At 40.3% G+C, this 12,387-nt stretch overlaps 1 protein-coding gene across 1 annotated transcript; it reads left to right on the top strand.

Annotated features, from left to right (window-relative positions):
• Nucleotides 1-1,316: 1,316 nt before the first annotated feature.
• LOC127878397 (carbohydrate sulfotransferase 15-like) lies at nt 1,317-6,664 on the top strand. The gene is made up of 7 exons (XM_052424923.1): nt 1,317-1,475; nt 2,619-2,829; nt 3,255-3,368; nt 3,832-3,991; nt 4,166-4,319; nt 4,979-5,122; nt 6,461-6,664. Exons 1-7 carry the CDS (start codon nt 1,317-1,319, stop codon nt 6,662-6,664), a joined length of 1,146 nt encoding a protein of 381 aa, XP_052280883.1.
• The last annotated feature ends 5,723 nt before the right edge of the window (nt 6,665-12,387 follow it).

The raw sequence follows: 12,387 nt of genomic DNA on the forward strand, positions 1-12,387 counted from the left end.
AATTGTACTGATAGGTTAATACAGTTCGATTGCATTGTCGGTTAAGGAACTACTTAAAAGAAGCCCATGTTTTCATAGTTATCATGCAATGTACTCCGGGTACGCAAAATACGCTTAAAGGCACACGGTTATACTCCGGTGTACTAATTAGTTTATGTTCCGTAACCAGGATAAATTGTAGGAAATATGAACTACTAAATCCCGTAAACTTTTACAGCCTAATTGTTCAGAGCTTCAAAGTCTCGTACACAGACTCGTTTGAGGAAATCATATTCATATACAGTTACTTAAAATGGTTTCCAGATGTTATTTCCTTCTTTTTCCAGAACTTTCGTCGTCTCAGAAGCAAAGATGGTACGAACAAAAATAATTCAGACGACGCTCCTCTTGAAGTAAAAAGAAACATAGGATAAAACTACTCTTGTAAGCTTACTAAACATCAATCCAGTCAAATCACCGGTCACATTACTGGTCATCTTTGAGTCTTTTTCCTGACCGGTCCGTCTTTACCGATTATCTCATCGATCAAGCCCACAGCTTTTCAGTTTCCACTGACAATGAAAGCTCATCGAGTGGCTGCGAGTGCGACACTGTGCTTGCAGAAAGTCCGGCGGACATTATTGGTAAAGTTAGCGATTATTTGCTTCTTATTGATGGCGCTGTACGGGATCGCGTTCAAATATATCGACATGACCATCACGCATAAATTCCAGCCGCTAAACATGCACGGGTATGATACTGAACACGGAAAGGTGGAAAGGTACAAAGTATTGACGACAGGCGAATCCAGTGAACGAGTGGCGGTTCTTATGAACGTTACGCGAAACGGGAATGCATTTACTAACAAATCAATGTCAGGTCTTCAATATGTCAATAGATCAATAGCAGTCCATGATTCGATACCCAACAGTTTTAATGCAGTCATAGTCGAAACCAATAACGCAGATCAAAATGAAAGTAATACATATGTTAATAATTTGACTGTCCAATCAGAGATTACACTCAATATTTTCAATAAAACTTTCGATGTCGCTGATTCACTTGCAAACAGATTTAATACAGGAATTGTTAAAAATTCCCAATCCCCCCAAAACGAAACGCAAACGGACGCAAACGTTATTCCAACAGACCAAAGTGTCCCTAAAGCAGAACGCCTGGTTCGTATGCCGATGGCGGATATATCGCAGACAGGGAACAAACTAACAGATATGGTCAATACAACGCAAGCACCCCAAAACGATAAGCAAACAGACGCCATACCGCAAGTTATTCCAGACCGGAGTGTCCCCAAGGCAGAACGCCTGGTTTCTATGAGGATGACGGATATATCACAGCTAGCGAGCAAGCTTCCAGGCGTCTTGACTTATCTACAACCCCTCGGTCCGGGTATAAAGGAGAGCCCAGAGTTTCCGGGCATGCCGGACCCCTGCGCAGGGCCCAAGCGGATGACGGGTGTGGAGGACATCCTCTGTATGGTTAGGCTTACAGTGTATTTTTTTTTTGTTTAATGTCTCGATTGTAGAAAATCTGTTGAGTTTGTCTCTAAACACACCAAACTGGATGAATCCCCCTTTATTTGTATTCAGATTGGTCCACAATTGTTCATATACCACGAAGTCATACAAAACCAAACAGCGAGGCGTATTGAATCAGGGAACAATTCGTCAATCATTTCATTGTTTTATAAGTACATGTACTAGTCACGCTATTTTTTGCTTTATGTAATCTTATTACCTTATTTTGCAAACATATACGCGTCACGACATATTTGTTCATTATGCACGAACGCCAACACTATTTCGCCATATGTAGATTCGCCAGTCCTTCTTTTCAATGTGTGCACTTGTCACTTGCCATGAATTTGAAGTACATAATATGAGTCGCGTTCTGAGAGAACAGGGCGTAATGCATGTGCGTAAAGTGTCGTCCGAGATAAGCCTGTGCAGTCCGCAGAGGCTAATCTGGGACGACACTTTCCGCGTTTATGGTATTTTTAGCTTCAAGAAAGTCCCTCCTTACCGAAAATCAAGTTTAGACGGAAAGTGTCGTCCCTGATTAGCCTGTGCGGACTGCACAGGCTAATCTGGGACGACACTTTGCGCACATGCATTATGCCCAGTTTTCTCAGAACGCGACTCATAATATCATCAAAGCATATTTTGGAAATCGTGGTATAGTTATGTTGTAGGTTGCAATACGCATCGTGACCTCTTAGTTTTCAAAATGCTCAACCGACCGCTCCCTCACAACCGCCTCCATACCCGTAGCCAGGGGGGGGGGGTGCGTTGGTTTTTTTTGTCAGTCACTGAGTATAGTCAATGAAAGTGAATGCTCTATAACTTCAGTCTCTAGATACAAATAAAAAGTCACCAGAATGCAGGATTTTAAGTTTCATTTTAATTTTTAATTTTCAAGGGGAAGGACATTCTCTCCTGCACCTACCCCCTTCGCCACTTCGTTGCTCTAAAACAATCGTTGATGGGAAAATTAGCACCCCCTTTTCAAAACCCTGGCTACGGGCCTGGCCTAACACCTTTATTTTTTTCATTATGGTCTATTGGCAATAACAATAACTGTATCATTGAATCATCCTTTATTTTGAAGTATGTACTTTGCAGAAACCCCCGACATTCCTGCCGGATTATAAGAACCCATGCTGGCATGATGACAACACGTTTCGCTGCCTTCCATACTTCCACCTGATCGGGATGTGCAAGAGCGCAACTTCCGACTTATTCAAGCGTCTGCACATGCATCCGGATATCATTCCAAACAGGGGCATTTTTGGGAAAGAAATCTGGTACTGGTCGTGGCGGCGATTTGAAACAAGTACGTTATGATCGCGATTTCGAGTGGAAAGTATGCAAACTTTAAAGCAGTAAACTTTATATAGTAAAGCAGTATTGAGATGCAAATTTCAGTAAAACAAATAGCCATGAGCCAATAACATGTCGTTTTAATGCGAATTATTGGTACGGTAATGTTGCTTTTACGACACGCTTATTTTCATTACAACTTACATAATTTAATCCCGAAGCATAATACATGTATTATCCGCATGCCATTGTGAAGTGTCCTATTAGGCTATGTATGTTTTATGCAATATTAAACGCCATAAAATACTCACCTATTTAAGACCAATTTTCACTACTAATGTTTACACAAATAAAACGAAGCACTTATACATGGATATGCCCTAAGCTAAAACGTTCGTAATTTATTGTTTCTCACCCCTTTTTTCACGTGGTTTTCAGCGGGTAAATTCGGCAAGTTCAAGATGGGAATGACCTTAAAAGAGTTTACAAACCATTTCTTTACTACCAAACTGCAGACCACAGATACCAATGGCAAACACAACAAAATCACTGGTTTGTTTGTAAATTATTTTATCTTGCATTTTATCACTCATTTTATTTATGCTCGCTCATAATCTATATAAAATAATCTATCATGTCATACCATCAATGCATTTATAACATTTTACACCAACTTTATGGTTCTCGACGTCGTATATAAATGGTGTTTTCCATACCACAACGAACCAAAAATACAATTATGTATTTTTATACATTATATTGATTTGCAATTAACTTAGGAATTTTCTAGCTTTTGAAGAAGCTAACTAATTTTTGAGTACAAACAAACCTTATACATAAAATTGTGTTACAAAATCACATACTTTATCAACCGTTATTATTTTTGCGAAATAGTGGGTAATATGAGTCAGCGTTAAGTAAACATACGAATTATAGTTGTGTTTTTTTCTCAAAGTAATGCAGATCCGGATTACAAGTATTCATGAATTATTTTACATTTCCCACGTGTATCTAGGTAACGGTGATCCAATGGACTTTTGGGACCGCTTCCGGGAGAGCAATCTGCCGCAAAACACGCCCGGCGCCGACGAGCTGCTCTGGACGACGCCATACGCCGTCCGCCACGTCAACCCGAACGTCAAGCTGCTACTCATGCTACGGGATCCCGTTGAAAGGTAACGTTATTCGAGGGTTACAGTAATTTTAAAGATATGACAGATGTTGGCCTTTTTTGAAGCTCATACTTAAATGTTTTACTTGATCAAGGTAAACAAAAGAAAATAATAACGATTATAGACCATTTCATTCGCAATTACCACTTTATTACACATTTGCATCCGACTTTTCAGGTTGTATTCTCACTATTTCCATGGTTGTTACGGCAAATCGGCACACTCCTTCCATGACCATGTGGTAATTTCCATTGAACGATGGAAGGCATGCACGAGCTCCCATAGCATTCGTCACTGCATTTACGATCAGCCCTTTAGCAAAACGCTGCCGGTAAGCTCAGTATGTTAACACATAGAAAAACAAGAGATGTGTTTGTCAGAAACACAATGCCCCATATTGCGCCGCTTGGAAATAAAATTTCAATATATCATTTGGCAGATTTAGAAATTATCTCCCTTTTAAAGCTTATTACTTCCCTTAGATTGTATTTTTTTACTTTTGACATTGGAGTGACTGACGGACGGACGGACAGACAGTTCAAATGCTATATGCCACCCTACCGGGGGCATAAATATGGATCCACCAACTTTGACAATTTAGTAAATTGCTACAAAAGTATAATTATTTAGATTTTTTATGAATCTTTAATTCTTATTGTATAAAATGATGGCGGAATAAAACCTAGTACACGGAAGAACATGTATTCGTTATTCCGTTGACAGAGCTCCTTCTCTGGCGACGACGTACAAACAGCTTTTTACGTAAATGGGCATTTTTATATATTGTTTACAGTGACAATAATAAAAAAGGTTTACCAACGTCTGATTAAAATCATATGTAATAGTAAAAATCGTTTACATGGATCGTCACCAAGGCATTCGTAGTGACGGGAAGGATTTGATAAGCTATAAAAAAAGTCAAATCTTCGCACGGGCGTTAAGAAAGCGAGCGGAAATGTTTTCAAATGGTTTTGTCTTGGCCTCTTGCAGGCACCGATCTTTACGAGCTTCTACATCGTGCACCTGTTGGAGTGGCTTAAGGCGTTTCCGCGGGAGCAGATCTTGATTTTCCGGAACGAGGATTACACGGTGGACATAAAGGGCACCATGACGGACATATTCCGCTTTTTAGACGTCGGTGAGTGTTCGAGCGTGGTGCACACCGATGCAAAAAGTAAATAACACTTATAGAGTCCGTCAGACAATTGTCCAAACATATTATTTACTTTTAGAGGTGTACTGGATAGGTCTCTGACTTACGACCGAGAGGCACTGCCTTGATCATCAGTCGCGTGTGTTCTCAGGATCTTCCTTAAAGGGATCTTTTCACAGATTTGGCATGTATTGAAGTTTGTCATTACATGCTTTATATTGATGAATGTAAACATTGGATCTAAAAAGCTTTGGCAAAGAAAACACAAGAATAAAATTAAAAAAAAGAAAAAAGTAACCCTCAACTGGGCTCAAACCACTGACCCCTGGAGTAAAAGTCTGACGCTTAGACTACTCGGCCATCCGTGCTCATCAGATGAATGATGTATTTTATACTTTATATTAGCAATCCTCGTAGTGCCACAAAATATAACGACAACAACAGAACTCTCCAAATTATTCAATCGTTTCCCGTTGCAACGCTTTATAATTTTCAGGTTTTTGAATCGTCAATAGATGCATATAATGTATATTTTAGAGCGTGGTAAATGTAAAGTATTACTGTTTACTCATAAATATCATAACTACAAACGTAAATTTGCGAATCTGAAACACTTTTTGTTAATTGTGTCAGTTAACCAAAACGTGAAAAGGTCCCATTTAGTCACAAAGTACTCGTTCTTTAAAAAAAAAAAAGTACTAATACTCGAGATTGTAAAAGCCCACGGCTTTCAAAACAATCGAACAAAAATACTTTCTTGAATAAGTCTGACCGACAACTGGATACTAATTCGTCTGTTAACACTCGGTTCTGTATGCAGACAGACACATCAATATAAGTATTACCCTCATATATAAGTCTGGATGGAGAGGAACATACTATACGTCTGTTCAGTTGAAACTTCATTCAAACATATACATATATGAGAAACGCGCTCTTGGAAAACAGGGCTTATTGCATGTGCTTAAAGTGTCGTCTAAGATAATTGTATGCAGTCCGCACAGGCTAATCAGGGACGACACTTTCCGGTCTTATGGAAAAAAATATAGCAAGTCTTTTCTTAACGAAAAGCCATCTAATTATAAAGTGTCGTCCTTGATTGGCCTGTGCGGTCTGCTTATCAGTGATTATTACAATGTGATGCTTGGCACGTGTTATTAATACACGCATACACGATCAAAATTTTTTAAATAGTTCCCATTGTGTTAACAATTTAAAAACCAATACTAGTAACTCTGAAATGAAATGCCACTTTCATTGAAATCGGTCTCTAGCATTTGCAACTTTAAAAGCGACTCCGTTTAAATTGACCATTTTAGAGGTCCCCAACGACCACGTTCCTCACGCAGATGGCAAACATGGCCCCTTTCTTCGAGTCAAAGAAGCGGAAGTCGGCCGGGCCCATGCTACCGGAAACCAAGCGCCTCCTGGTGGAGCTCTATCGGCCCTACAACGAGCAGCTGGCGGCTTTCCTCGGGGACGAGAGATTCGCATGGCGCGACGCATCTTTTGCCACCGCATAGGCCACCGTCAGCATTACTCGTTGTATACTTCGCTGAATCACAGTGGGATAAAGTCGGTATAGCTTTTTGGGATACGATTTATATGTAAGGCATGGGTTTCAGTCAGCATATGTCCCGATGATCTATACACGTTGATAGCGGGGGTATATTCAAAATTAAATAATGGCATATTCCCAACGCCTCGTGGGATACATTATTTCATAGTATACCGCTCATACACTGTCAACATCGTTTGCATGTTTACGAGTACATAGAATATGCATGAGATTCTCGAATAATAAATGCCAATAGAACGGTTCTATAAATATACGTGACTGTGGTAAAATACCTCTCCCGGCGTCGTTAGGTGTTCCGGAAATTACGATCGTGCTTGTGGCTAGTGTCTGTTATTGACTGTGATAAAAAATTCAGAGACTGACTGTGATAATTTAAGGGATAATTTAGGGGTACATAGCTATGTGTATAGTGAACTAGATATGTGGGACATAATTGATACCAGTGTGTGTTGTCTTTATGGCAAGCAGTTTCTACATTTGATGGGTCAACGAAACATATTCGAAGTGTTGACCAAAAAAAGTCAAATACAATAATTTGGTACTGCACCATTGCTACACAGAGGCCGTTGGTCCAGTAGTTGGGCTGTATTTTTACATTTTGTATTTTCCAACATTTCGAAATTAATTTCACAATGATTGTTTCAACTGTGTTTTATTGATCTAGGGCTGTAAATTGAATAAATTGACATTTGACTGTGTAAACTGTGTAAACACACAAATTTCGCACTTTTGGAAAACCGGGCTAAATGCATGTTCGTAAAGTCCGCGTCCTAGATTATCGTCTGCAGTCCGCAAGGACTAATCGTGTACGAAACTTCCGCATAGACTCGCTTTCGTTTAAAATAAATCCTTTAAGCAAAAACAAATATAAAAGCGGAAAATTTCGTGCCTGGTTCTTGGAAATACATTAATGGCCCTGCTGGTACTCGATTCAATGGAAAGAAATGTGTTACATATAAACTGTACATAGTATTAATGCTGGTATTCTCTATACACGAATTTGCATAATAGAAGGCGATTCCAGTTTTATGGAAATTATTGTGTTGTTGCGTTTCATAAGGAGACGAAAAGTTTGCATGCATTTTTTGTGCTAGTCAGATATAATATACATGTATGCCTGCCGAATTTGTTATTGTGTTCTACATTGATGAAAGTTCTCTAAATCTACTGTTCTTTTTAAAACGTTCGTATTTTCAACGTGAATCGGATCTATTTTTATATTTAACAGTTTGAATGTTGCACTCTCTGTCGTACTTTGGTACATGCTGCACGTTTGCAATGTCACACGCGTTAGTATCGCTCGCATTTATTGGTCCGCTATACCAGTCACACACGGTTCATTGATTCATAAGTGGACAAGATAGCTCCATACCATACTGTTCGACTGCGCAGGCTGGTCTGGATCCACCCTGGGCCGTTTATGACATAAGACCCATTATCGCATGACAAGGATCATATCGCCCCTTGGTGCAAAAAGGTACAATGTGACATTGAAATTAAAAGGCACATGGTACCTTTTTGCACCAATAGGTCGATATGTGTTGTATTCAAATTACATTTTTTTAACGTAGACTATTTTTATCAGGAAGTTACATGTCCTTAAATATCGTTATTGTAGTTTTGTTTATCTTGCAATATATGTTTTCAAAGATACTGCAATGAAATGCTTTTCTATTTCGCATACATGTTGAAGTTGCTTGTAGACATGTTATTATGTATTAACATATATGAAATGGCACTTGAAATCATCTCAAACATTATATTAATAAAGGTGCATATTTACATGGTTTGCATGTTATTAATTTACGTAATGTGCGTTAATGCGTTTGTTTTCAGTCATGCTTTGGATACAGTTTACACGGCCGTTAATTCACGCGCGCCACCTCTTTTTTTGAGATGCATTAATAAATGAGCCAATGCTACTTCCGATGTGGCGCTCAGATCCGCATGTTTTGAAATTTAACGGATTATTTTACAGGATGATTAGGTTTTATATGTTTTTAAACATAATTCGCATGATTTATAAAAATCGGCCTATGTAATGCGATTCAGCGATTATACATTCATACAAAGATGTACAAAAACATACAATCACAAACCCCTTTGGAAACGTGAGGACCATTATAAGTTGTGGCATGGTAGAATTCGTAAAACAAATCGATGTCTTTTGCCTGTGCGACGAGCAAATTCCCAGCCAATTCCACCTCGGAAGTAGCATTGGCTCATTTATTAATGCATATCAAAAACGATGTGGCGCGCGTGATTAACGGTCGTGGTTTAGCTGATAATACGTACATGATTACTCAAAACGCCAAACCGAGAGCATTTCTCAACTCCGCAGCACTGCTTGTGTATGGTATAAACCAAGTTGTCTTAATATTTGTATGCGTAACTGAGTAAACTCTGGGGGGTTTCAGCTCATGTACTTGTGGCATTAGTGTAGAACTGACCTCAATCAAGAGAGTTTATGTATTATCATTCCAATTGACATGACCTCAAGTTTTTGTCAATAAGCGAATATTAAAGTTGCCCGAGTTTGATATTTCTCACAACAATTCGGTTATCTCAACAGACCAGAATTGATCAGTATTCGTCAGATATATTCTAAAGCTTAACTCTTCCATACTGATTTTCGCAAAAATTGTGCTTAAAAATGCCAAAAGCATAAAAAAACGAAACCTTATCATGTACATAACGGAATCCTCAAGACTATTATTAACGCTCATTGGGTCATTGTCGACCTTTAATGGCTATAAGTCGGCCGGGGGTGACTATAAGCCGATTCATGTCACCCTGGGGTGACTTCAAGCCGATTCTAGTCACCCGGTCGGCTTGAAGTCACCCCAGGTTTACATGAATCGGCTTGAAGTCACCCTAGGGTGACATGAATCGGTTTTAGTCACTCCCGGGTGACTTCAAGCCATTTCAGGTCGACAATGACCCAATGCGCTACCCTCATTGGGTCATTGACGACCTTAAATGGCTTGAAGCAAACCGGGGGTGACTAGAAGCCGATTCATGTCACCCTGGGGTGACTTCAAGCCGATTCTAGTAATCCGGTCGGCTTGAAGTCAACCCAGGGTAACATGAACTCGGCGTGCACCCTAGGGTGACAAGAATCGGCTTTAGTCACCCCCGGTGACTTCAAGCCATTTCAGGTCGACGATGACCCAGTGAAGCATTATTAGCCTGTGACGTATGCACAATTGGGTCACGTGAGCACCAGTTTTACGTGATTTCCACTTTCGCGCATTAAACACAAAGAAGAATTACTAAATAACACAAGCAATTTACAAACGAAGTATGTCGACGGATAGCCCTAGCAAAGTGATTATAATACATGTTTTTGTCTTAATGGATAAACGATGATCATTGTGTATTGAATATAATGTTCGTAAAAGTTAGAATGCACGCTGATTGCATAGAAACGATTTCTCAGATCAGAGCGAATTCAATAAGGCCATTTTTTTGGATTGAAAAACAATAGGAGTTTTTATCAAGCTTGATGAAAGTTTATTGAAATTTGTCGAGTAGTATGCATAGATATTGACAAAAAATCACGCTGCAAAAAACATGACGCTACTATGTCCTGTCTGTTTGCTTGTCCCATTGTAAACGGGTAATGACATGATTAAATCATTCATGCAACTGGCGTTGCAAACAATGATGCAATGATCACGTGGTTTTACATGTGACCCGCGCGTGTTTAAATATAGATTATTTCTGTGCATGCACTGAAATTCAAAAGCCCTATGAATTGAGCATATCTTGACCGATATTGACAAAATATTTGCACTTTCGTCGTCCGCTTCTGGTCTGGGATCGTTCTGAAGTAGACTGGAGTTCGGTTGAGGAGCGGATAGTTTTAGAGGTCACTGCGGTACATTTATATCCACTCCATCTGATAAGAACAGCGGCACTCTCGGTAAGGAGTTTCCCGTAGCGTCTCATATAGTAGGCCTTGGGCGGACTGGTCTTCGTGAGGGTCTTTAGGGTGCTGTAAGCCTTCTTACAGCGGCTTGCGGTCATCTCTTTGTCGATGATGATTAATTTTTCTTCACTCCATTCCTGATTTGCCTTTTTCATCTTCTTCCTTACCTCCCTGTTTGCGTTCTGGTAATTTGCCCTATAATCCAGGCAGGTGTACTTCTCATGAATCAGCTCTCTTCTTTTGGCACATAGGTTCATGATGTCGGTCGTCACACATGGCTTGTCCTTCCGTCTCTCTATCCCAAGCACTTCTTCGGCCGATGACAGTAGGGCATCTTGATGTTGTTGCTAATGGTGTTGATGTTATTGTCTAAGATGTGCAGGGCTGCAAACTTGCGATCTATCTGTGATTGAAATACCTATGTTATCACTGGATCTTTCAATTTCTCCAAGTCAAATCTAACGCGAATTTTTGTGTGATTCGCTTTCTCTTTACATTCAGCTTGATGGTGATAAGCACCAAGTCATGGTCACTGCCGATGTCTGCGCAAGGAGGAAACGTTTGTGTTCGCCTTGTTAATGCTGCTCTTGAACCGTTGCGGCGCCAGTATGAAATCGATCTGATTTCGTACTTGCCCGCTTGGAGAGTGCCAGGTCGCTTTGCTAGACGGTTTGTGTGGGTGCAGCGTGTGTTGACAGGTAGAGTTGGTTGCCTCTGGCGAACTCAATAAGTCAAAAAACCTTTGTCGTTGGTCTCTCCTAAAGCAAATCTACCAACTGTTCTTGATCAGTCTGCTATGTGTCTGATCCAACATAAGCGTTCGATTCGCCTTGGACAAAGAGGCTGTCTTATTTGGGACTTTGACTGATGCGCTCAAATTCTCATAGAACTGTCCAATATCCTCGTCTTTGTAGTCAGCTGTTGGTGCTAAGACCTGAATTATTGTGATGTTGTGTGGAGTAGCTGATAAACGGATGGAAATGCGTCTGCTCGAAACAGGGTGTGTAACTCATTACGCTGTTGACTGCCTCCTTTCTAACGATGATGAAAGCAACGCCGTGGCGATGTATATAATCCTCACCGCAGAACAATCTTATGCCCTTCATCTATTTATGTTTCTCCGATTCCTAGCCACCTAATCTCTGCTAGTCCGATGATGTCCCAGCGGTAGCGCTTCAGCTCGTGCGTCAGTTCATGGACCTTGCCACACGCATTGTTGTTCCCTTTGTCGCCGACTTGATCGATGGATTATTAGCTCCTGTAGCCAACTTGTCGCATCAACCCTGGAGACTGGCGTTGAGTGTGCGGTCGTTGTTATTCCGGACGCCGACCGATCCGGCTTTGTAATCTCTTGATTTTTTTTGCATGTCATTTCCTTTCATTGGACTGAAAGCAATCTTGGCGGCGCCCGTCTCCTCTCAAATAATTTGCACCTGGTCGTACGAGTCGTGTCCACTCGCTTCGTTTTACCCGCCAACAAAAGCGGGTACCAGAGTGTGGTTGGGTATAAAGTATCGAACCAGAAGTAAGAATTAAAGGTCAGGTGAGAACCGGTTATGCCCGACTACCGAGAGAGAACTGCTGCCAAGCGATAAAGTACCAACTCTACGCTGAGTTCAGGTATATTTTTCACAATCTATTGACATGTGTAAAGACATAAAACAAACTAATAAGATTATATTTCAAGTTTGATAGCAAAAGCTTGGGTGGGATGGTTGGACGGTCTTTCAAAAATA

Source organism: Dreissena polymorpha, chromosome 4 (assembly GCF_020536995.1).
Source record: "Dreissena polymorpha isolate Duluth1 chromosome 4, UMN_Dpol_1.0, whole genome shotgun sequence".
NCBI lineage: Eukaryota > Metazoa > Mollusca > Bivalvia > Myida > Dreissenidae > Dreissena > Dreissena polymorpha.

Excerpts from the sequence above, each read along its gene's own strand:
- LOC127878397 (XM_052424923.1), top strand. The coding sequence starts at position 1,317 with ATGACGGATATATCACAGCTAGCGAGCAAGCTTCCAGGCGTCTTGACT. Across the intron at positions 1,476-2,618 it reads TGGAGGACATCCTCTGTATG|AAACCCCCGACATTCCTGCC; the intron begins GTTAGGCTTACA and ends TGTACTTTGCAG. Across the intron at positions 4,320-4,978 it reads CCTTTAGCAAAACGCTGCCG|GCACCGATCTTTACGAGCTT; the intron begins GTAAGCTCAGTA and ends GGCCTCTTGCAG.